The sequence below is a fragment of the Pungitius pungitius genome, chromosome 9 (genome assembly GCF_949316345.1).
Source record: "Pungitius pungitius chromosome 9, fPunPun2.1, whole genome shotgun sequence".
Lineage (NCBI taxonomy): Eukaryota > Metazoa > Chordata > Actinopteri > Perciformes > Gasterosteidae > Pungitius > Pungitius pungitius.
The window spans coordinates 16857489-16882831 of NC_084908.1; the positions used below are offsets into that span (position 1 = coordinate 16857489).

Sequence of the window (25343 nt, forward strand, 5' to 3'; positions counted from 1 at the left end):
ACATTTTTTAAGAAACAGACTTCCATTTAAGGCAAAACCACATCTGAGCCCCGCGGACACAATCGGCATACTTACATAAAATAAGCGTGGGCCAAGGATACAAAAGGCACGTTTTAATTTAAATTAGTCTCGGCGGCAACAGACAGAATTATTGGTGACATCCGCTTTCTGGCTCCCGCCTACGGTAGCGTCCTCGTGCACTCTGAGACGCATGTCCACGCGTCCCCCTCCAAACCGGAGTGGGAATACATACAAGTATCAAATTGGGCACTCCACACAAATGTAACCCTGGACAAACTGTAGCAGACTAGACTGGCCTGAGGGAGACAGAAGCACTGAAAAAAACAGAGAGGCCAGTTTTGACCGCACGGCACCACGCAGAAATCAGGGCGCAGCGATGCAGCATGAGGTCAATTATCGCCGAGCTGCTCTGCATGCGCCGACTTGCTCCCCCCCCTCAAACTTTGCCACACCCGAAGGCCGACAGATTCCACCTCCGGACCCGTTTGCAAAGTGACCGAAGGGCACAGACCGGTCAGTCTATTAGATTAGATCGAAGAGCGATGTGTATCAGTCGACGCTACCTGTGTCCTTGGAGGTGAAGAAACAGCTGCAAAGGAGCACTACTGAATATCTTTTATATTACTTTTGAGACTGTTGAGGCTTTTGAATAAACGTTGAATGTTTGTATTTTCCAGACTTATCACAAGAATCTACAAGACAAAAAAAAAAGTACGGATGCATTTAATGTATTTGAATAGGCGGCTGGGATCATTATGCAGATTGCTGCGTTCCATTTTAAGCCATTTCCCAGAGACCTTTGGATGTTTTACCTTTGGGGATTTGCCTCGCGGGGATCGCGCGTACAATCAGCGTTGCATTAAACCTGAAGCGACGTGCAGCAGTGCGAGAGCTTCTTCTCGCCCTTAATGTAGCATTGAACGCCGCACTTGCAGTCGTCATAACAACCTGAACATTTATTAAAGCTCTTAGCCGAGAGCGTCTGCATGTGGGAAATGAGTAAGGCAACGGGTTGGTGCAGGGAAAAGGGCGTCCCAGGGAGACGGGAACCATTTATAAATACTAATTCCTGCGAGAGGAGTGTGTGTCGTGTGCTGCAGGAGTCAGGCAGACTTTAGTGGGGAAGGAGAAAAAAAAAAAAAAAGTGATTGGGCGTTGTCCAGGATTTCTCCAAAATAAAGCGTGGCAACGTTAGAAACCACAGGAAACCAGCATGCCGGATTCCGTTCAGACCAGAAAAGGCCACAGCGGCTCCAACAGGCCAAAGTAAACACACGATGTGCAGGTACAGACGGAGCCATAATGCAGGGACCCTGTTTGCCCTCCGTGGTCATGTAACTTTTAGCTTGTGCCGCCCCCTAGTGGTATCATACAGCATTTGGAGTTGCTGGAGACAAAAGACTTCTGGCCCGGATCAGCTTTAGTACAAACAAAAGATTGTCTTACCTGTTTGTTTCATCACAGGGGCCAGGACATAGAGGGAAAAAAAAAGACATGAATGTATGTTAATAACAGAGTTATGATCAAATAAGATCATAATAAGCAGGCAGAAAGGGCTTATTATTTTTTTTTTAAACGTTCACCTAGAAAAATAGCACCTGTGAACCAAATATTAAAGCAGCATAACTTCAGGTGTAAGAGCTTGAAGGAATCTTGTGTAGGTGATGAAGCAAATTCACCTTTAGTTCATGGGAATCAATTCCGGTTCCTTAAGTTTCCTGAGCAACTGAACGGGCCGACATCGGCCAAAGTGGCAGGAGCGCCACGTCTTTAGAGCGCGGGCGGCAAAAAAAAAAAAAAAAAAAAAATTGAAAGCAATGTTTGGCTTTTAAGGAATGAACGAGAGCCGAAGCTGTAGAGTCGCGTTCGTCTGAAAGCAAGTAGCACAGCAAATAACACACAGGTCCAACAGAGAAGGAACAACACACAGTTCCTGTGTGGCCGCACTTGGCCTGGTGCACGCAGGTATTTATGACTTATCTAATCTTGATTTTGCATCTGCAGTAGAGGTGAATATTAAAATAATTTAGGTCAAAATGGAGGGGAAATTGTCACATTTCCTCTCCTGTTTCACAGTGTTCTTACATAAATAAGAACACTGTTCTAGACAGTTGTATCTATCTTTTAAACACACATTTTAAGCCAAACACTACGCATGTAGACAGAAGCACCAAGTGGTTCAAAGTTCTTCTGTCACTCACAAGACGGAGATAAAAATCCATTTTTTTTAGTTTGTCATGAAGACATTTGTACTTTTAACGCCGCCAAGTTAAAAGGGAGGGAGCTGCACTGAGCCCCAAGGACTCAATGTGGTCGGGACAATCAGCGAGAGGAGGGCGGGTGTCCATTCTGCTCGTGGGAGATAACACCACGAGTCACCTCTTGAATGAATGAATGAATGAGAGAAACTGGTGAAATATAAGCGGTAGACAAAGTGAGTGAACACGCCTCCAGGCACGCAGCCATCTTCTCGCTCTTCTGGACCCACATACCGACTGAGAAGGGGAGCTATAATCTACCCTGTTAATAACACAGGAGAGGCGCGTCCTTGAAAGACGAGGGAGACATTTTTTCTTTACAGCTCAGAATGAATGAAACTCTCGAAAGCATTAAAAGGCCTCTTAAGTATTCTATAGGGCAGCAATCCTTCATGCGCTGTTCTTAACACCTCTAGTCTGCGCCATTAGATGGGTTTCAGGGTGTGATGTTTGTTCGGAATAACAAGATGCAGAAAGTCCGAAAGGGGAAGCAAGACTCATTTAGCAAACCATTCTGAGGCTCCTTAACGTAATGTTGCTAGAAAAATCAAAAAAGTATGTTCCTGGTAGCCTGTTTGCAACATTATGTACATTATACAAATGTTCTAACCCCCCTGTTTGGGTATGTGATGAGCCTTCAGAGTCATTGACGTAGGCCTCAAACTAAACCTGCCGAATCATATTTCATTTCCTCACCGGTACCTGGAGCAACGCAGGCCCCTTGTGGGTTTTTTAACAGTGCTATTTCTGTCTTGAACATGGCCTTTAGTTGTCAGACGTGGAGGTGCAGCGCCACGGAGACAAGGTCGTTTTATAAACCGCACAAATTGTAAATACGGATGTCATTGGCCCAACCTGGCAGTCATCCATCCTCACTCACGCCGTGCGTGCTGCTAATCGATGTCACATGACGGATCGGGTACGGTGACCCGTAGACGGGAGGTGGGACGTGCATCACTCAGAGGATAAGATTTTTATTTTACCTACTTCTTAAGGACTTACTATTTCAAATGTTTTGTCTAAGATAAGATCTTGAAAGGTCTTGATTAGTCAAACCGACCAAAGAATTTGAGGACTTTTAGAAGAAGAAAGGTGGTTAAAATGATCAAAATGTTAATGTTTTAAATTGAAAAAAAATTGACATTTGAAAAAACCCATTGGATAACTTAACAATGGACCGTCAAAGATGAAAACACTGCCTTTTTAATTGCCTCACGATAACTTGGTGGATTTCAAGATAAATGCTTTTATTTTTATTACACATAACCGCTGATATTTTTATTGGATACTCAAACACTTGTGTTTTTTTTCTCTTCTGGCCTTCAGATAACTCATGCCTTAGAGAAGACTGGATGGAAAACGCACCAAAAACAGTTTAATAACTTTCGATTAAACAATAAAACACAAAGATCCCAAACTTAATATTTGCAACTATTGTCCCAGGGTCTTTTTTCTTTTCAAATGGTCAATACGAAGACTTTCAGGGTTTTAACAGGGTGAGACTAGACATAGAAATGATTTAAAAATATATATCCATGTTGGATTGCAACAGCCTGACCGACAATGCCATTAAACCTTTGTTATAGAGCATTCACATTAACAATAACTTAAAATAAAAGAGGCAAAACCACCTCACCGTCCTGGCCCATGCGTCCAGGCGGCGATGCAGCGCGACACAAGAGCACATCAAAAGAGCCGGGAGGCCACGCGGCGTGGGGTTCGTACGAAGATTAGGCTTCAGTTACAGCCCGCCAGCTATCCCCCCCCCCCTCGCGCCCCCCCCCTCCCTCAGATCACAGCGAGCGTGGACGTGGGGCGCAAGAAGGACGGGCTCAAAGGAAGACTGGGAATTCACAGCAGAGCGCGTACAGCCGGAGGAGATTGATCCAGTGACGGCGACGTCGGACCGATGGTGCCAGTGACGAAGCGCTGTGTTTGGATCACCCGCATGAAAACGTACGGGAGCGTCATGCAGGCACGGACTGTATAAACAGCGCCTGTGTACTTGTTTGAGGGCAAACTCGATCACTTCTAGGAACCTCAGATCCGCAATATTTCTCGGTAACGTGGAAAAATTCACAATTAAAGAATAGATATTGATACGTTCTAGCTCTAATCAGCGAAAATGATGTCAAATGTTATCACACACTATATTATATATAGTGTGTAATAACATTTAAATAAAACACAGCATGAAAACGATGAATGCCTTGAGGTTTTGAATCAGGCAAGTATTTAAATGTAAAAATCATCTATTTCTTAAGCATTTGAATTGTGCGTTTTAAAAACGACGGGTGACAATAACAAAGCAAAAAAATGACGTACTTCAGGATGATGGAAATTACATTTGAGGGGGGGTGGAGTCTTGGTGTCATTTAAAGGGATTGGTAATAAAGGTGTAAATCTAGTTCAAGAACAAACAAGAACTATGGCGCATCATTTGTGGTTTGAGCAGACGTGATTGGCCGCTTGACTCCACCAACCGGCATCAGAGTTTGATTCACACGCGCACAACATTTTTGATTCATTCCCGCAGTTACAGATGCTGATAAAAAAGGTTATCAGGACATTTTAAGAAATATCCCCTTTCCAGATGACACTTCACTCCTCGAGGACGATTGTATCCTCTCTCCTCAACCAACGAGGGAAATGGACGAGGGTCGAATGAGTCAAGGTAACTTCAAAAAGGAAAAGTAGGTTTTAGAGCATGAACGTGACACAGCCGCCCTTCTGTGATGTCATAGGCGAGGTAAAATCCTTTCACCTTACCTTGATTTAGTTCAGTAAACTAAATTTTCACTCATTTTCATTCTTTTCGGCTCAACATTGTTGAAACAGAGCAACACGTTAAATTACAGTAAAACACAGTTAAAACTCACTGATCTGTCACTGCATCACCATGCATCTCAAAACGAGATGTATCCACACCTCTTTAACTTCACGTATCCTATTTTCAAATTGAAAACCTTTAACTACCACATATGCAATAATTTCAAAGTTGATCTTAAGGATAAAAACGCTGAAATTCTGAATACAGACAAAAAACTCACTTCACGTCAACTTCACTCAACGAGAAGGAGGAAAAACACACACAACTTGAAAAGCTTAATTAGATTCCCTCGCCATCCAACCCGGGATTCTACATTTGTGCGATCTAATATAAAAGGTCTGCGCGATGGTGTTTGTCAGCATGATACGGTCAGGGGGAGCGTTTCTCCAGAGACGGACATTACTAAAGGCAGCTGCTCCTCCAGGGCAGCAGGTCCGTCTGCAGTGCAACGAGGACTGCCAAGGAACAACGAGGGAGTCAACCTGCAAAATCTAAAATAAATCCCCCGGTAGCAGAGACGCCGAGGTGAATCATTTTAAATGGTATTCAATAAAAGAGCACATCAAAATGCTGACTTTTGGTCTGTTTCACAAGCGACTAAGCCCCACCTGTCACTCCAATGCGGGATTGTAGAACTGCAAAAATGAGATTTCAACGGTTGCCCCTTTTTTGCACAAAAAATAAAATAAAGGAAAGAAGAGCAAAGACAAGGTGACGACGGCGGTGCTTAAAATCAACGACGCACAATCCAAACACAGCCTGAGGTGATTTCAAGGTTTTGTGGACGGGAAACGGTCGGTTTTGAAATACAAATAGTAAAGACAAGCAACACCTGAGCCGTCGCGAGAGGAGCCGAATCGGTGAGCAGCGGTGAACAGGAGCCGTATGGCATCTCGCCTGCTTGTCACGTAGCCGCCAGGGACACACAAGTTAAACTCTGAGTGAACAAGTGAACGTCCTCTGTGGATCCAGGAACATATTCTTGGAAATCAGAGGTAAATAAACGGACTTTTTGATATGGATCAAACAGCACGTTGCATAATTAACTGAACAAAACACGCATTAGAAAATCATTAACGGGGAGAGAAAAAAAAAAACGTTGCTCACGACCGACTAACAAAGGAATAAAACAATCGCGTGGCTCTAATTGACAAATCTGCAGACAAGACGACAGGAAACCCGGAGGCTCGACTTCAAACTCCCCAAAGGGAGGTTTGCCACACACCCTCAACACCTGCTCAGGCAGCAGATGCATCTTGTAGCTGTTGACGCAGACATAGCTGCGATGGGCTGGTCCAGATCGTCTTACCCAAACAGCAGCTAAAATGACCCCCCCCCCCCTTCCCCCCGCGGTTAATGTTCTATATCTTGAACGCTATATCCCGCAAACAGCTGGATACTGGTTTTGGCTCCCGGAAATGAGGTTTAGGGTTCTCCCCCCGGTCACGCTCGGATTGGAAAGTCCACCTAGGCGCGGTGGGGAAGTGGGAGGAGTGCACAGAAGGCTCACGTGTATATTTCACATTTGGAATGGGAAATGGGAATCTGTTCACTTTGTATTTGTAATTTTGGGCAATTTAGGCTTCAGACAGTGAACAGCGGACAGTGTGGCCTCCCTCCGTTCAGCCCGACACGCTTCATCAACAACCCTAAAGCTACATTTTTTTTTATTTTTTTTTTACATTAAAAGCAAATAATCAAAAGCAAAAAGGTTTCCTGAGCAGATACGCGGGCGCCTTCGTCTAATCCGCACAGATTCTAGAGTCCACCAGCGAGCTCCTCCACCGCTTCTTCCCCCCCCCCTCCTCCTCCTCTGTGACACTCGAACCAATTAGCATCCCGACAGACCTCAGCGCAAAAAAGGTTTGGCAGGTGTGGAATGAGGCTGTCGGCAGAGCCTATATTTATGCATTATATTTGGTGGATGAGATTCAAACAGTGTGGGGCGAAAGCAGCACGACGGCGCCTGTCTACCTTTGGCGGATACAAGGAGGAAACCGAAGGAATTTACTGAGAGAGACTGAAGCTGCAGCAACTAAATAAAAAAATCATCATCATTACTCTGAACTTATTGCTGTTACTCATTTTTTAACTGTATGTTACTGTATGGTTAGTTTTTTTCATGAATATTGTATTCTCAACCATCCTTAAATATTTAAAAAAATGTAATGTAACTCAATTAGTGTTAGTGCTTTAGTTATTGCACACTACTATTAGATGTATTGATAATCAAAAGGACAGATGGCTATGAGGGATTATGCTTAATGTCGACAGGAGGTGCAACTAAGCGTCTAACTTCGGTTTGTTTTGATGTTTGTATCAACCGAGATTTGACTGGACATTTTTAAGCCCCTGGCCGCAGTTATTTAAAGAAACCGCCTGGTCCGTCTCCAGTATCCTTTCAAACTGCCGTTTGAATACTGAATAAACTAAATCTCTACGAGAGACCCGGTGTTTCATAAAGCGGGTCAACGTAGCGGCCCAAGAGAAGAAAGGACACGCCGAGGCTTCTCCGTCTTTGGGGCATCTTCCTTTATTTCTATTTCAGTCTGATGTTTTAACAACCGTTCTCCTCACTGCAGCTATCCATCTCCATTTATTTTCTGTCAGACCGGAGGGCCATGATTTTACTGCCTGTCTTTTTATCTTTAGTGACATTACAGAGACTGTCAACGCCGCCCTAATTCAGAGGTCAAGTGCAGCCGTACAAAAACAGTTGGTGAGTATTTCCCCAAGACGTTCTCAGCATGATATTTAATTAAAATCCTAATAAGGTATTTCAAAAGACATTACAAGTGGTTTTGTGAAGTATGTATGGCTGATTTAAATTCTATTTTATACAAGTATATTTATTTCCTGCTTTATTAATTTTCTTTAAATTTATTGTTACAAAACTTACAAAAAGATGATTGAGTGGCATGAGCACTGTATTTAATTAATAAAATTCTCACATTGCAGCGCAATTATTCCTTAAATTTGGTGCAGGTACATTAATTCAACCTATATCCACATCATTTAAAAATGGGAGGGCCGCGTTACTTTGTGTTTTTATTTTACATTTTAAAACAAAGATTGGGAGATTATAAAAAACATGATCAGTTCAGATTATTAAATATAATAAGGATCTAACATAAAAACGTTTTGTGTTACTTATTCGATAAAAAGTAATGGAGGAATGTTGTATTTCAGTCATAGTCTCGCTACAATTAATGCCAGCATGTTTTTTTTTAATCTCTTATCTAAAACATGACCTAAAAATAGGCCCATTGGGCAACAGCCTTTTTAAGGTTATATGTGTGTGGGTCATCAGTGAGGGGAGGAGCCGTGTCCCAATATGTTCTTATTTATTCCTCGCGGGTTAAGAACTATTCGGTACTAAAGTATAAACTCTTTCAATAGAAGGAAGATATTCGGTGCGTTTGTTTCCAGTGGGTGTGGCCTTAAATATCTAATATCAAGTACAACTTAAAACAGTAGTAAACATGTAAAAGTCAACGCTTCACTGTGCAACAATGACATGTGTAGGTAGGAAAAGAAATAAAAGCAGCCAAGGAGCTTCGACTTTGAATTACCTCTTTGATAAAACGGCCGTTACGCAAAGCAACAACCTAGAGGGAGAGAGGGTGAGAGATGACCTTTGACATTTTTAGGTCCACTAGCTCAGCCAGACTCGACCGTTAACGAGCGGCCTCATGCGGACGATACTCACCCGTCTGCGACAGAAAGGCAAACCCTGTGCAATGATGTTGATGCTAAATATCTTGAGTACTTTCTGGGGGGGTAACGGCTCCGCGGGCGGCGGCGGCGGCGGCTGCTGCTTCTTCTTCTCCGGGGGCTCTCGGGACGAGGCCTTCTCTTTCCCGAAGGCCACGTTGGGCATCTTTCTCCGGGCACCCGTCGAGAAACGGGGAATGGGGCAATGCCTCAGCATTGCAAAGGAGAGGGGAAAAAAATAAAATAAAACACTGCCCTTCTACCGGCTCATATCCCGGAGGAGAAACTCTCTCACGCGAACGCGGTGCCTTCCTCCGACCTCACAGCGGACGTCTCGATGCGCCCGACCCACTCGCAAACTCATCTCCCTGCTGACTGCCACCCTTTAAAATATCCTGAGTGGCGTGAGGTCACCGTTTGCGCTCAACGCCAGCTGCCGTCGGGCCCTGAAAAGAGGCGGCACAAGCTCGGCCACTCCCCTTTCTCTCTTCCCCCCCCCCCCCCCCCCCCCCCCGCTTCCTCAGACGGGCACTGGGGAATCTGCTCTCATGACCCCTCAGTGGTGGAATGTGAACCAGCCGGGTTCTGGGGGGGGGGGGGGGACCACATCATCACAGAGCCCGGTTAACTTCACGTCATGAAAGCACACAGCGGAAACTCCTCGAGTGTCTCCGTCTTTGAGGCTGTGATTTGTTTCACGCTGCTCTTCTCCGGCTCTCTCTTTCTTCTCCCCCCCCCCACCGACCAAAGGTGTGCCGGAATGTCAGCGACTCCGTCCATGTCAGCAGAGGGCTGAGGGTATTTCCGGAGACGACCCGCACCAAGTCCAACGTCAGTATGTGGGACACGCGCATTTAAACAATGATTCACTGGACTGGAAGTAGCGAAACGGAGGGACTTTTACATTAGTTTTAGGCCGAGTATGTTCAAATGCAGGTCCCCCCCCCATTTTAACTGTACCTCAAAAAGAGGCACTAATAAAGTGCAGCTATAAATGTCTACTGGCGGCCAAATTATGAATGCAGATTAATGCCGATTCCCACCGAAAATAATGACGCGGCAGAAAACAGCTGACAGCTCGTGATTATGTACAAATCTAAGCAGGGAGCAAGTGGCAAGAGACGGCCTTCCCTGTGGTAACACATGGCCACAGACAGACTTGGGGGGGGGGGGGGGGGGCTTAACCTCTCTTCTATTCTCACGTCCACCATTGTTTAAAGAGGATTACGGCGCCGTAACATCTACCACAGCAGAGCGAGGGCCCCCCGCCGCAGAGCGCGGGTGGCGGGACCAACGCCCCGGAGTTCAGCGCGTTCAGCACATGTGGAGTGAGTTGGCGCCTTATCGGCAGCTGCTCCGGCCAATGGGGCGCGTTGGACCAAACAGCGGAGGCTGATGGCGACAGGGGGAGGGAGGGAGGACTCAACGCGGGCACCCAGAGGTGAGCGGTGATGCGGCCCATTTAGTGGAGCCTTCCATATGGTCCCTCTCCACTCCGCCACAAGGACAAACGACGCAGTACGACAATCTGTGTGGCGAGCAAGGACAAACTCTGCTTTATGTAAGCTGCAAACAACATTTGTTTTACTATTGAGACTCAATCAATTCATGGTAGTGAAAACATTGTGTGGAAATAACTCTTGCCGTTGATTTTTTTTATTTGTCTCCATTAAAGTGATCACCTCACGTCTGGATTTCAACTCTTTACTCAAGGTCTTACAAAGCGACATCAAAACATACGGAGACCCGTGTCTCTCCATGCGCGAGGACATTAAAAAGAGAAGAAGACAACAGGACTTGTCGGATATCCTCCAGGGAGGCTTTTAGAATTTCAACACTTCAACAGATTGGCTCACAAATCATTTCAATTTTGTCTTTCAGGTTTTCGAACCGCGTTTATTTTGGACGATAGTCCGCATGCAGCCTGCATGCAGCCTGCGAATGGCGGAAACTCGCTGACCCGGCCGGCCATCGCGGAGGTTACTTGAGCTTTCGCACTAATCTTAGGCCTTGACGCCATGTGACAAGACTCTCTGGTCCGGTCGGCTCCAACAGGATCAGCACAAAGCAACTTGTTAAACGGCGAGCCACGATATCCACCTGTGGAACCTTTGCAAGGCATAGAAGGATGATCTGGGGAATATTTTTTTGCTTTTCTGTAACCAGGAAGATAAAAGATAAGACAAAATGGGAGAAACTTTGCTGAATGAGTATCTTTAAAAGATCTAGAAACCGGCACTAATAAGTGAGCAGCAGGGTTTATGAAACATGTCTGCTGTATGCCGGGACCACGGCATCACTGGCTGGTCATTGAGTTTACAGCCCCTGCAGTGCCAGAGGTCAAGAATGTTTGGCTTCCAGTAACGCTGCACACTCACAAAGCTTTCAGCGCGACTGAGATGCCCGGCGTCCGTTTGCTGGTGTGGGAGCGGGGGCACCGTAGGACATCCCGGGTCGGTGTGAAGTTATTAAAGTTCAAAGCAACCATGGCGGCAGACTAAAAGACGGGGGAAGCACCGTCGCTCGGGCAACAAATCAAAACACATGAAGGTGCGATCATTTTGCTGATTGAAACGGTGTTCCACTCAAAGCAAAAACGTCTGTTTATTTTAATAATTCACAGCTGCTTATTAAAAGCTCTAAAACACTATTCCGACATGGTACACCGGCTGTGCAGTTCTTGAGACCGCGAGGAGACCGTTGTGAGGACTCACTGGATGACATTTATCTAAATGATATAATGCACATCAACACATGTTAATTTAGGTGAAATATGTGCAAGCCCAAAAGGAGCAGCGAGGTATTACATTTAATTAATTAGTAAGATAATGAGCATTAACTCTCTCCATCCTCTGGCAGCAAACCTGTGCCAAACATCAACTAACTCACTAGCTCCCCCCCCCCCCCCCCCCCCCCGCCATGTGAGCCGGCCTCCGGCCTCTGGCCGCGGCCTGAGCCCAGCTGGGACGAGCACCCACAACCCGCGGTGTCCCGGGTCGCAAGCGGTGTGAACGGACCACTGCCGCCCTCTGCTGCCGCAGACCGGCGCCGCGCTGCTAAAATCCCCCAAATATGACAACATCCTTGCTTGGCGCCTGCTTTCTACCAGGATCTGACGGGCGCTGTGCTTGGAGCCTCGTGAACACACACACACACACCTTTGAGTCTGAAACGCAAACCGGGAGGTTTGATGTGACTGCACGCTGCTGTGGAGGGGAGAATCCTTTTTGGTCCGTGTGCTTTTGTTGTGACCTTCTAACGCAGAAGAAATGAACATGCTGAGCCTGCAGGAGTGGTGGGAACACACACACACACACACACACACACACACACACACACACACACACACACACACACACACACACGTGTGTGTGTGTGTAACAACAGGACAGCTCATTTTGTTATTCCAAGAATCATTTGAGCGAAGCCTTCCAGAGGCAATTATCCAAGTCTCAGCAACTGGGGGGGGGGGGGGGGGGGGGGCGGGGCATGTTGACAACAATTAGCACACTCTCATTTCGACAGAAAACTAGAAAATCTCATCCCGGGCAGCGCGGAGGACAATTAGCGGCCGATCTGCAGCAGAATTAGACGACGCCGCTGGAATAGAAAGCGCATGGCAGCGAGTGGGGGGGGGGGGGGGGGGGGGCAGGGAGGGATTACCTCCCATAAGCTCCTGCTTGTGGGCCCGCGGCTTATATATACACACCGGTGGGTTATTAGTGCGATGTCGATGTGGAAACTTTGCGCAAGTCTTGGAATTTATTGCTTCTCTAATTACTTTATTTTTTTTTTCATGCATTAAACTTTAAACTAACCTAACATGTGGACCAAGACGGAGAAGCAGCTGTGGTAAATGATCACCCCCTTCAGTTTATATAAAAAATTAAAAAAAAAAAACAATGTAAGAAGACAGGCTGGTGGGCAGCAACCATCTCAACAGGCCGTCAATGTACGTATTGGTGGGGACTCGGGGGAGATGCGGTCACGTCGTGGGGGGATAAGAACACTGGGCCTTTGGGGCTCTCTCTCCTGCCGGTGTGACAAGGCCACACGCGTGGGAGACGCCACCCACAAGAAGCCGGCTGTCTTTCCCTCGGGAAAACATTTAAGTCGCCGAAAAAACGAGCGCTGATGTGTGATTGCTACGGTGAAGGGAACAATTTGGCTGGGTGAGTTGGGAGTGGAATATGTGAATATATGAAATGTGTGTCCGCATAATGAACAGCCTCAAGTTCCCCAAGGCCGCCCTCCAATAAGCATTAGAGTCCGACCTCTCTTTAAACGTCCTCACATCCATATTCAAAGGTTAATGGCCCTTCTGAAAAGAGTCGACACAAAGAGGAGAAGGACATCCGAGCAACTTTGGATCCTACACACAGGTGAAGAGTTGAAACAACACAAATGGATATCTAAAAGTTTCTAAAAGTTGTTTTAGAAGAACAATTAACACAGACATAAAAAAAGACATAAAAACCAGAAATGTACAAATAAGAAAGTAGCTTACATGTTTCATGCTTGTTTGGCCTATGAAGCCGAGCTACTTGAAGGGTTTCAAGTTTCAAGTAGATTTTGCAAAATAACTGATTTCACAATCGCTGGAAGTTCTCACAAGGCTTCTGTAACGGTGGCCGATTCATTCTGCTACTGTACGACAACATTTTCCTCCCTGAACATCACTTCACAGCATGTGGCGTGATGAATGCTTCCAGTTCCAAACTACTTAAAGGGTCGCTTTGCCAAATCGACGATACCACCCACCTTGCAAAGACATAAAGGCGATTGTAAATCAGCCAAGTCACCCTTTGAGGAGAGAGAGAGTTTTACATCAGCAGTGGGATCATTAACACTTGAGTAAACATGTACCTATCTATTTAAAACAAGATATAACATTTAACACCTTAAATACCACCCCCATCTGCTATCGTCAAGTAGTCTGTTCTCCCAAAGGCAAACGTATATGAGGCACTCTGCAGATATCAACACGCGCCTCGTGTTCACCCAACACCGTGTATTCTGTCATTCAACACGCTCAAATGTCACACGACGCCCTTCTTGGAGCCCTCGAATAGAAAGGCGTCCCGAGGTGGAACTCCGAATGAAGTTCAGATTCAACCCCAGGACGTCTTTGCACATCTAACCTGCAGAGGAGTTTAAGTCACGGCTTCAATATTTATTCATGAAGCTCTCGAAGAATTTTGAATACGGTTCGCCGATGACCCCCGGATGGCACAGGGTCAAAGTGAGGGGGGGGGGGGGGGGGGGGGGGCAGGAGCAAGTGTCTGAATCTGGTGACCTGAGCTAAGGGACCTTGAACCTGGCAACACAATGTGGGACACATGCATAGACAATACATCCCATCAGAAGTTTCCATAGTGCTAACTCTACTTCACCTAAACCCCCCCCCTCCCCCTCCCTCCCTCCCTCCCCGGGGGCCGACACATTGCCGGTCCAAACATGGGCACTGATCCTCGAATACAACACCGCCGCCTCGTCTTTGGCTCGTTGAGGATGCAGCTGTCAAAATCTTCTACTACGTCTACAGCTACACAACACCGGTACTACCATCACCACCACCACCACCACCGCTGCCCTATTTGCGGATTTGTACTCCTCAGAAAAGGTGCACTATCATCCCCTCAGCGTGGGCTAGAAAAACAGATTGCTTAACCTTCAGTCGCATTCAGAAGCCACCGTCATTTTTCACATAAAAAAAAAACACAGCGAGCGCCAACAAGGAATCCCACGCGGGCTGTGGGTGAAATGCCGATCTAAGCTGCACCCCTCCCAATTCCGACAATACGAGAGCCGCACAGCAGAATGTGTACGTTCGACATGCGAGCCAGCTGGCCCTCTGCAGTGACTGACAGGCAGCTGTGTCAGACGGTAAGAGGCCCTCCGGAGCGGATTCTCAATAACTGCTATATTTAGGCCGATATAAGCATCACCATCAAAGGCTCAGACACACACACACACACACACACACACACATAAAAAAAAAACACAGGTATGTCACATAATACCGGAAACAACTGAGTGTTACGAGAGACGAATGCCTGTCGACGTCGGTAGTTCGACTTCCACGACGTGCAGCTATGGGGCGCGAGGGGAGAGCAGCCCGTCACCAAACCGGACAGCGTGAGCCCAGGTAATACACTGGTCCGCCTCTAGTCTTGTTTTGGGAATGGAAAGGGAATCCCAAGACCAAGATCCAAGATCAAAAAGGGTTTTTTTTTTAACCCCCACAAGACTGCCCCAAAGTGCCCCGTGTGATTACAGAGGTGAAACGAGATGCAAATAAATACCAACTAGAAAGGTGTGATGACTCACATTAAGGGGTTTTTCTGGTGATTAAGGTTGTAATCTAGCATTTATCCAAACCCTCCAGATGTGTGTTTTGGTCTTTGACGACATGTGCTGTACGTCCTCTTTCATCTCGGGAAATGAAGAGAAATGTGATTTCATCTCACCGTCAGGCAAAATAAACGCATGGAGGGAAATCTGTGGGCCGTGGGCATCGCAGGCCGGTTTATATTTATATTGCATTTAATTAAGCACATTTAATGAGCCGGCCAGCAACGGCAGAGAGAGGAAGAGGAAGAACTGCTTATGAAGTGGCCATATTTGGACCGACGTGGTTAGAGACCACTATCCATTATATTCTCTCAGTCGAATTGAAATATGTTAAGTGTAAAGATTATAGCATACGAGTCACATCAGTTGTAATACTTATTCCCGCCCCAACAGGGTACAAGTGTTTTGGAAAAAGATAAAAGGAAATAAGGACTTTTTGCAAAGGGAAAAAAAGGATCTACATTATCACATTTCAATGTACCGTCAGGTGATGCAGTTCTCATTCAGAGAGTCTCACCACATCAAGCTTCCTCTTACAGAACTTGGGTAGACATTTGGTTACATTCAACATTCACTCAGGAGTGATAGCAGATTGAGGGGGAAAGTGACGGGATTGAAACGAGACCAGCAGAGATAAATGGAAGGTGTCCAAAAGGGAATGTGAATAAATAAAAAAAATACTTTGAACATAAAGCTGGACTAAGGGGTATTTTAATCTCTCCACATCTGTCCTATTCCATAGTTAATCATTGGTTTGTACAACTTTATACATTTAAAAATATGACATATAGTTTGAGTATCCCTCCACTGGGAAGGGCGTGCTAAAGAGAACCCAGCAGGACACACTGAGGCCACAAGAGGGCGCTGCGGCTTCAAACATGAGCGGCACAGCGTGTGGACTCTTTCACAGCAGTGGTGCGATAATAACAAGCAAACACTGCCTGTGGGAAACTTCTGCTGGCAGCAGCAACGTTGAAAAGAGTCAGTTCCCTCAAGACACGCGTTTGGAAACTGAAGTCGGCAAAAATGCTTTTCATGTTTCATGCGCTCCGGACTTATTGGGGCGCTCTTCTCTTGAGATGCAGCTGCCAACGGTCCTAAAGAGCCAGCCGAAATACCTTCTACCCAGAGTTCTCTCCTGGAAGCCGTGACCCCGGCTTCGTGTGCAGGATTCCCAAAACTCTCTGTGAACCGCTTACAGACGAAGCCGCTCTCCCCCTCTTCCAACAACCCCCCCGCCCCCAGCCTCCCCCCAACCGAAACCAGCTGTGCTTACCTTCTTGTTGGAGGAGCTTTGGTGAGTACAACCCGAGTCCAGGTGGTTGTTGGGCGCCGACGCATTGTTCCTGCGCGAAGGAGACCGCAGCCCTTCCTCCCTCTCCCCTTCCTCCTCCTCCTCCTCCTCCTCCTCCCTCCCGCTCTCCGCCGAATGCTCAAAGTCATCGCTGTCCTGGTCCATCTCCTCCTCGTCCTCATCCTCCTCTTCCTCCTCGCCCTCTTCCTCCCTGCCCGGCCCCTCCCCTCCCTCTGTCCTCTCCTCAGCCGCTTCCTCCTCCTCCTCCTCTTCCTCCTCCTGGTGGCTGCCACTGTTGTTGTTCTCTTCTTCCTCCTCCTCCTCCTCTTCCTCCTCCTCATCCTCATCCTCCTCGCCCAGCGGCCGGCCCCGTGGCCGCCTCGGCTCCGCTCCCCACATCCATCGGGCCCCCTTCGCTCCTCCGTTCACCTCATTCGGGGGGCCCTCCTCCTCCTCGTCCTCGTCGTCCTCCACGTCCACGTCCTCCTCCCCCCCCCGGGGGCCGTTGCTCGCTCCCGATTCGCTTGGCGCCCACGGTTGTTCGCGCTCGCCATCGACCTGCGACGCCTCGGGCTGTGAAGGGCCCGGGATGAGGACAATGAAGAAGAGAAAAAAAAAAATGTCACGCCTCAGGAGGAAAGGTCCGACACCAAATTGTAAGTTCCTCAAACCAGTTGCCACGAATACATTAAGTTTAATAAATGCACATTCACACCTCAGCGTGCTACTCGCTGATGTTAACCAGATAAAAGGTCTATGATTAAAAGCCCCCCCCCCTCCCCTCCCCTCCCTCCCCCTCATGACGGCAGCATTATGTGGCCTCACCCTTTGCTGCAGCTGCTCTTCCTCCTCTACCACCCGGTTCATGTGCTCATCCTCGTCGCCCTCCTCTGCCGCCTGCTGGGGCGCCCGGGCCGTGGAGGAAGCGTTACCTCGCACCGCCGGACCCCCCGGCCCCCCCGGCCCCCGACTCCGTCTGCTGCTGCTTCCCCCCGACAGCAGATCCTGGTTCATTTCCAAAAGCCAGCTTGCTACCTCCTGGACCTTCGCTAGGCTGTCTGAGGAGGAGAAGGGCTTGGCATTCTGTGAAAACAAGAAACAAGAAAAGCCCCAAAAAAATGTCAATACGTGGCAATTGTCTTCCACTCAGCCGGTGTTTGTGAGGCGAAAATCAGACGACTGCTAAGAAGAAGAAAGAAAAAAAAAGTGTGAGTGTCCTTCATCGCCCCCCCCAATTCAAAACAATGCACATTATACATTGGTTTTTGGAGCCATTCTATTGCTGCAAGGCAGCAGGCGAGGATAAAAAATAAAAATAATAAAAAGGTGGGAGCGTTTGGCTTCAGATCCCACGGCGTTGGAAGCAGCGTCTCGCACGGAGAGACGGCCCCGGGAGAACGGCTCACTTGTGTTTCCAGCTTTCTAAAAGTCCAATCTGTCAAACGCAAAAAAAACAAAAGCGTGGCTTTCGTGTCCCAGAAGCTGGTCCAACAACTGCTGACCGTCCTGTTCGATTAAGTCTACACGCGCCGCGTCTCAAGAAAAAAGGGAGGACACGCTGCTCTCCTGGTTGCACTGTCTGGGATAACTTCCCTCTTTGTGTAGTCACTCGAGGTGTCAACAAGGTCCCTACAGCAAACTTGTCGTCACGCTTCCTGCAAGCCCGCCATCCTTTCACCCTCTTTACAGGCTCACAGTGCAGCCTGAAAAAATAAAATATCAAAGCCGGGGGGGGGGTTACGTTTGTGGAGCGTTCATGCGAGGTTTGGATATTAAGAGAAAATGTGTGATATGCGACCGCGCTCTTTCCGAACAAAAGCCACCAAACAGGACACACAATCTCAGCAGTCTGAACCATTTGAATAAACTGTTGCCACGGTCTACTTTTTATGTAGCAAATCTGAAAGGGACAGTTTGCTCCCTCAGGTTAAGGAAGATGGTTGTTGTTTAAATAAACAAAACAGGTCTTTTTTTTCTTTTTTTTAAGCGCATCACATGGCAGCAGAGAACATCCCTCTAGTTGAGCACAAATCACTTGACATGTAGACATGGCAGATTTCTTGATCTTTTTAAACAATTATGAAAACCCTCTATTCTTGATTTATAGAGTTACATTTGGCGGCTCCATATCAGGAACATGAGGTCAGAGGTCCAATACTGGTCCCCCCCCCCCCCCACTTCCTTGAGAAGGAGTTTAATGGTACAGAATCTTAGCTAATGTAGCTTTAAAGCGGCGCCATTGGGCCTTCTTTCAAAGCCCAAATAAGGCGCTTTAGCTAATCCCAACTGTGACCAATCGAGAATCGGCTGTGCGGGCCGCTCTTTCCTAAAAACCTCCTCAGTGAACTAGATGTGAAACGAAAACATTTCCTTGGGAAGCTCAACACACTCGCTTCTACCTCAGTGAAAAAACGAATGGCTTTGACCTTGGGAGGAAACATCCCCCCCACCCCGGTCCCTTTGCATGCTTCTGCCGCGGCGCGGTGTGAAGCATTAGACCCGTCTCGGATTGCACCGACCCCTCTCGGGGCCGTCAGTCTATCGCCGCGAAGCCGAGGGGAGGAAGGCTATGAATAGCCGGAGTCGTCCCGGCCTTTTACCGGAACGGCCCAGGTTTCCGTTATTAGTTTCCTAAACACAGCATGAAATCAGCCCGCCGCTGCTGCTGCTGCTGCTGCTGCTGCTGTTGACATTCGAAAACAATTGTGATGAGTGCGAACAGCAAGCGGGGGGTGACGCACAGTAAAAAAGAAAAAAAAAGGGGTATAAAACAGGACAAATGTAACAGAGTTTTGATTCACTTTTTGCCCGCTGGTGTGTATTCAATTGTGGTATTAAAAAAAACAGTTTAGAACATATCGTTCACCTTCAAGTAGACGTGAAGAGACCTTGTGACGGCCAGCAGACTGCTGTGTGACTCGTGTGGACGAGAATAGAGCGCACACTTGTAAAGCTGACCTTCACAGCCGGGTGGGACACAAACAGAGACTCCAGGAACACCGGCAAAGGCGGACAAAGACCTGGCACGTGGCCTTTAGTGGTGCCGGATCAGGAGTAGAGACTAATGAATGAAGCCGGGGGGTGAGTTTGTGTCCCCCGAAGCAAACGGGTGACAGAAAAAATGGGGGTTCGGAATATGCAATACACACTGAGGGGGGGGGGGGGGGATCCCAGGCTCCGACGGCCAATCAGCTTGAGCGCAATGAAGGATACGCTGCAGTCGATCGCATTAATTGGTCCCTTAGACGAGTTATTATGAATAACATGAATGAATGCAGAGATAACCTTTGAGTTAAGGGGCTGATCTATCGGGCCTGATTCCACTTCAACTCAGAGGCATTTAAGTTAATTTATACCGCATTCTCTCATTGGGAAGGTACCTTTTACATAACTCTTACAAAATACAAATATGTTTAAAAACCATCCTGAACGGTTACAAAAACAAAGCAGACTTTTGGGGTTTTCGGAAGCAAGTTCATTTATTTCACGGCAGAGCCTTCAATCATGTGATTTGTCCACCTTTAAAGTGGCTTGCCAATAAATGCCCATTTTTGTCCAATACGACCTCAATAGAGCAGCAGGAGAGAGGAGAGCAGTTATTGTCTGTTCACAAAGCACATGGTAACAGATATTGATCGAGCAGCTGATTCAAAGGGCCTAATAGCAGAGGGGGCAATGGTGGTGTCACACGGTCTCATTCTTCAATCAATACTCAAATATAAATAGTCTCCTCGGTTTACATTTTTTATTTGTTCACCGTAGAAATTCTTATTTAGAGAGACAACGTTTGCCACATTTATTTCCCTGTGTGACAGTGACGTCTGAGGAAAACAATAACTTCAATTTATTTTATTTTTTTTAAATTGAGATTCAGGTCTTGTTTCCACGTAAGCGGCCCAAAAGTACCACGACATTTTTTTCCCCCGTGGACTCGGAGCGAGCCTCGCGTTGGAAACCAAGACACTCGATCGCTGCTGTGAGAGACGCCTTTCATCGTTGGGCTTTTATTCGCTCCATAAGAGGGGGAGAAAAAAGAAGCTTTTTCTCCTGTAAACCACAGGCAGCCCGAAGGCATCCATTTAAATGACTCAGCCAGCTGAAAGCAAGCGCTCGGTTGTCAAGGCAGCGGGACCGAAGTTAAATCACCTGGTTCCATTAAAGAATCAATTACCCGGCACCACACTTCTACCTGCTGGGTTGTTCTTTCGGACGCCCGAGGACGCTGGATTTGCTCTGAGCTTTCTGCACGTTGCGCCTTCAGGCCCCATGTGGGCCGACCGGGAGGCTGGTGGGGTGGGGGGTGGGGGGGGGGGGGGGGGGCGCCGTTACCTTTGGTCGAGGCGGGCAGCCGGCAGCCAGCCGCTGCAGCTGCTCGGACGTGTGGCTGGAGAAGAGATCTGAGCAGCACGCCGTGCGACCCAACCTCTTCATCAGAGAGGAGATGATGCTGCAGCCGCAACCACACATCGACTTGCTCATCGGTGGCCCCCGGCTCTTTCGGAGGGTATGCGGGGGGGGGGGGGGACGCGTGGAAAAAGGACAGGCCTCTTCCTGGTTCCCCCCCCTCACCCTCAGCGGTCTTCGCGGCCGACGCCTCCCCTGCGAGACGCACCGCGTGGCGCCGATCCACAGGTTCCGCCCTCGACGAGATGCGACGCTTTGCCTTTAATCCTCAGGCCGCCGCGCCCCGACTTGTGAAGTCCAGCTGGCACTTGCTCCGCTCCCTCGGCTGTACTTCTTGTATCTCTAAACAGCCCGAAACCTCCTCCCCGCCGCGGCTCGCCTCCGTCACCCGCGATTCCCACGCATGTCCTCCCACTGCCTCCGGCTGCTGTGCAATGAGGATGCTGTCGCCGCCAATGCTGCCGCCACAACCACTGTACACCACCCACCCACCCTTCCCTCCCTCCCTCCCTCCCTCCCACCACCCCCCCCCCCCCCCAGTGGTAAACCTCTCAGACAGAGCTCCTCCAACTTGGCGAATAAAGTGCTTCCCATGACATCGGAGCTCCTGGCTACTCCATTAATTGAGGAAGCAGAGGAGAGAATATCAGAAGAAATCCAAGCCACTCTGCACGCACCAGAAGGAGTGATAAGCGTAATACAGCCGGGGACATAGAGGGTGAGGGGGGGGGGGGAGGGGGGGAAGGCTTTGCGGGACAATAACAGAGCAGGCCGGCTTTTTAATGGTGATGATCTGTCACTGCGGTCAAGACGTAGCTGGTGTCCGCGCTGATGATTACAGAAAGAAAAACATTCCTTCCGACAATATGACCAACTCCAACTGATAAAGATGGGAAAGTGAACACTGGGAATTACTGCACATACTGAAAGGCGTTTATTAATACAAATAGAGGACAATATTATATGACACGCGCAGCCAGCGGGTCTGGGATTAGTGCCAATAAAGTGCAGGCGGCTGCAGTAAAAAGTGCATCCGTTTTAATTCCCTTCAGAGTAAACATCTGCCCCAGCCTCAGCAGACCGCACACTCACCGCTCAGCGGCGTTTAACCCCGACGGGTTTAGTGACGCTGGGGGACGGCGTAGGCAATGGTGAGCGGAGCTGATGGAGCTGCGGGGCCCACGGGGGGGGGGGAGGGATGGCGAGACGGAGGGGCGGTAATATTCTCCGTTAAAAGGATCAACGGCAGCTCGCTATTAATAGCGCGCACGCACACACACACACACACAATAGCATTATAGTATGGCTGATTCACATTTACTGCCACCAATGAAAGCTGATGAAAGCCACGCAGAGAAGAGGTCAACAAGAGTGGGGGGGTGTGGGGGTCTTAAATCAGAGCGCTGCAGAAGAAACAAAAGCGAAGCCTCACGTTTTTTCTGGTTTTGTGCTTTTTTCCTCTGCCATGGATTTGAAGACGGGGCGCGGCGGAAGGGTGATTGGCTCATTATTTATAAATATGGCTTTTCGCCGCGTCAGCTAACCGCTTTGGTATTGATCCACGAAGAGGAGACTTCAGAGGGTTTCAGAGGAAGACATAATGACTCAAATCCCGGCGGGCCGGCTCGAATGGCATCCAACATGGGATGAATATCGCTATATTAATTCCTCCTGTGGAAAAAATAAATAAATAAACGGACTGTATGAATTCTAGAATCTTGAGTAAATGTGCTTACTCAAGTACAATATAAAGCACTGCTTTAAGTGAACAAATGCAGTCCGGATCAATACTGTGCTCATAACAATCGCTGTTCTTGTTCTCTAAAAGGCAGAATGGGGGAGAAAACTTGATGAGTTTACAATAAGTGCAACAACAAGTGCAACAAGTTAATTTAATCCTCCCTGTAAATCCCAATGCATGTTTAAAATACATACATTGATGAAAACTGTGCTTCATTTAATTTTAAACCTTTTTAGCAGTTCAAATTGAATTGAAGGCCTGAAAATACATTGGCGCTGAGGTGAAAGAAAACAGCGCCCTGAAGGCCTTTGGCTTTAATTTCATCTTCTACTTTGACCCAAAAGCAACCAGTCAACCTTCCCCCTCTGGGTGGTGATCACAACCGTCGTCACCTCACCACAAACAGTGTGGCTCGAAGCAAAACGCCCCGTCACTACACCGCCCTCGGATCCCCTCGGGAGCACACGCCAAGCTATTGTCGAAAAGCCTTTGTTACTAAACACAGAACTACTTCTTTACCAAAACCATGAGCATAACTTTTGATGCATGGAAACGTCTTGTGTCATTGTGTTATTTTACTCACGCAAACATGTATGCTAATTGGATTTAAATACTGAAGCAATAGCACAATATATAAATAATGCTATTCCCAAAAACTTGCAGGCCTTAAACTCATGCAGAGCAGCCTCATTAATGTTAATGAAAGGCCTCTTTGTATTATTCATCATTACTGGGAGATGATATTTCGCCGCATTTCAACCATAAATTTCTGCCCCTAAGACATTTAGCAGGCAACACACACACACACACACGCACGAATTAACACTTTTCTTTCTGCTGACAGAAACAGATTCTAAAACCCTCGCGATGGGCCGGTGGTGATGATTGGACACCTCTTATCTTTTTTTGTAAGATCACCGTGTAGAGCCAAAGACCGTGTACACTTGGCTGTATGGATCCAACTGGGACACAGCATACTTTAACCCTCTACTCCTGATTCTCCTTTGGCCTTTGTGTTGCAAAGTCACATTTGGTATTTAATTATCTGTTGAAAGCCTGTGCCAAAGAAAAGGAACATCAAGCACGATAAAAAAGTATAATAAATCATGTATATTTTGCCAAAGCCGATCATTTGGTTTCTTAAGCTTAATGGCATGTAAAGCACTAATATAAAAAGCCAGATATATCCCCTTTTGACTGCGAAATGATCAGATCTACATCCTGGATTCATCGTTTGCAGCCACGATGCTCTTCCTGGTATAAAGCAGTCCGTCAAAGCCACAAGGGCCATATTAACGGAGGTATTAAGGTAAGCAACCAGTGTCTGATGTCAATAGACTACAAACTCCACCAACAAAACATCAGACCCATTTAATGCTAGCAGAACTTCACAGAGGCAACTTATTAACCAACAGTGACCTAACGTTTGGGGTTGGAGAATCAAAGTGACGAGCAGCACACTCACGGCAACGCAACCAATGACTTCAGTGGTTATTTAATCATTAGGCAAATGGTGCCATTAATCTCTCCGAGCCAATTAGTGGTTGGTACATTTAAGTGGGGTTGCAAATTAGGTCCTCAATTATCACAAAGCATCCAAACTTTGACACACTCTGATAGTGTGTCAAAGCTCTGATAGCTTTTCTGTGAAAGGGGGGGGGGGGGGGGGGGGGGTAATTAAACATCAAAAACAAAAGCCAAAAATCTGTGCGGCGCAGTGAACTAAACAAAAACCCAGATATCAAAACATATCACAAGAGAGCGGCTCTCTCTGAGCAGGCTGCACTCTAGTGGGGAAGAGGCGGATTGGTGCTCATCTCACACCACTCGAGGCCGTTAAAAGCCTCGGTGTTCTTTCATCTACAGGGTGGATGGTCGAAGGTTAAATCTAGCGTGTGGTGTTATCCATCACTCTTAAAAACAATTAAATATAGTAACGACACGTGTAATAGGGCTGGCCGAATAATTGAATTCAATATATAGTCTCTTGGTAGATTCATATTGGGATGAAGTGATAAATTGATGATATTTGGACAGAGTATAACTTTACTTAACTAAAAGGACTTTGTTTTACATCACTACATTACTCAATGAGATTGACAAACACTTTTTTGTTTTCTTTCACTATATATTCTCTTAAACTGTTGCATTAGTTTTGCACTAAATGTCTTAATTGGATGAGAAAAAAAACTGCTCATTTGTTATATCATACGAACTAGTCATTTAAATAGTTGTCCTGAAAGCCCTCTAAAACAAAAGATCATTAGCGAGTAATGAAATTATCTATATCGTAATAGTTGATTTAGGATTAAAAAGTCCAGCCAAAATACATATGATAAGTGCATAAGAAAAATAAATTTGACAATTCACCTCCGGGCAACGCAGCGACGCCCAAAGAGCTCCAGTAGAGTCACAACTTCCCGTCTCTCCAACACAGGCAACAAAGCAGGATGTCCCCCCCCCCCGTTTCCAACAAGGACCTCTAAAGCATGAATGAATGATGGTTTTGACCACACCCCTCAACGGATGACACACGGATCCACTGCAGCCACGAGGTCACCACCGACCCCGTTTGACCCCGCGAGGATACGTGTGCTGCTCAGGCGAGAACAATGAGGAGAGGTTTGCACAAGATACAGGTTGCACATCCTTTGCTTTTGTCATCTGGTATTGGCAACATTCAACAAAAACGTCCAAACTTATGAATAATAAACAAAAACACTGCAG

General features: G+C 47.2%; 1 protein-coding gene across 2 annotated transcripts in view; it reads right to left on the bottom strand.

The window, feature by feature from the left end:
* Positions 1-25343, bottom strand: part of fbxw7 (F-box and WD repeat domain containing 7) — a 74514-nt gene that overhangs the window by 36345 nt on the left and 12826 nt on the right. The window contains exons 3-4 of one of the 2 annotated variants that reach the window (XM_062564687.1): positions 17297-17554; positions 16454-17044 (exon numbers count right to left, since the gene is read on the bottom strand). In XM_062564687.1, the coding sequence (XP_062420671.1) occupies positions 16454-17044; positions 17297-17485 (780 nt within the window). In that variant the 5' untranslated portion in view covers positions 17486-17554. Of the gene's footprint in view, positions 1-8818; positions 9149-16453; positions 17045-17296; positions 17555-25343 lie in introns of those variants that run through there. The other variant, XM_037473152.2, reaches the window with a different exon arrangement.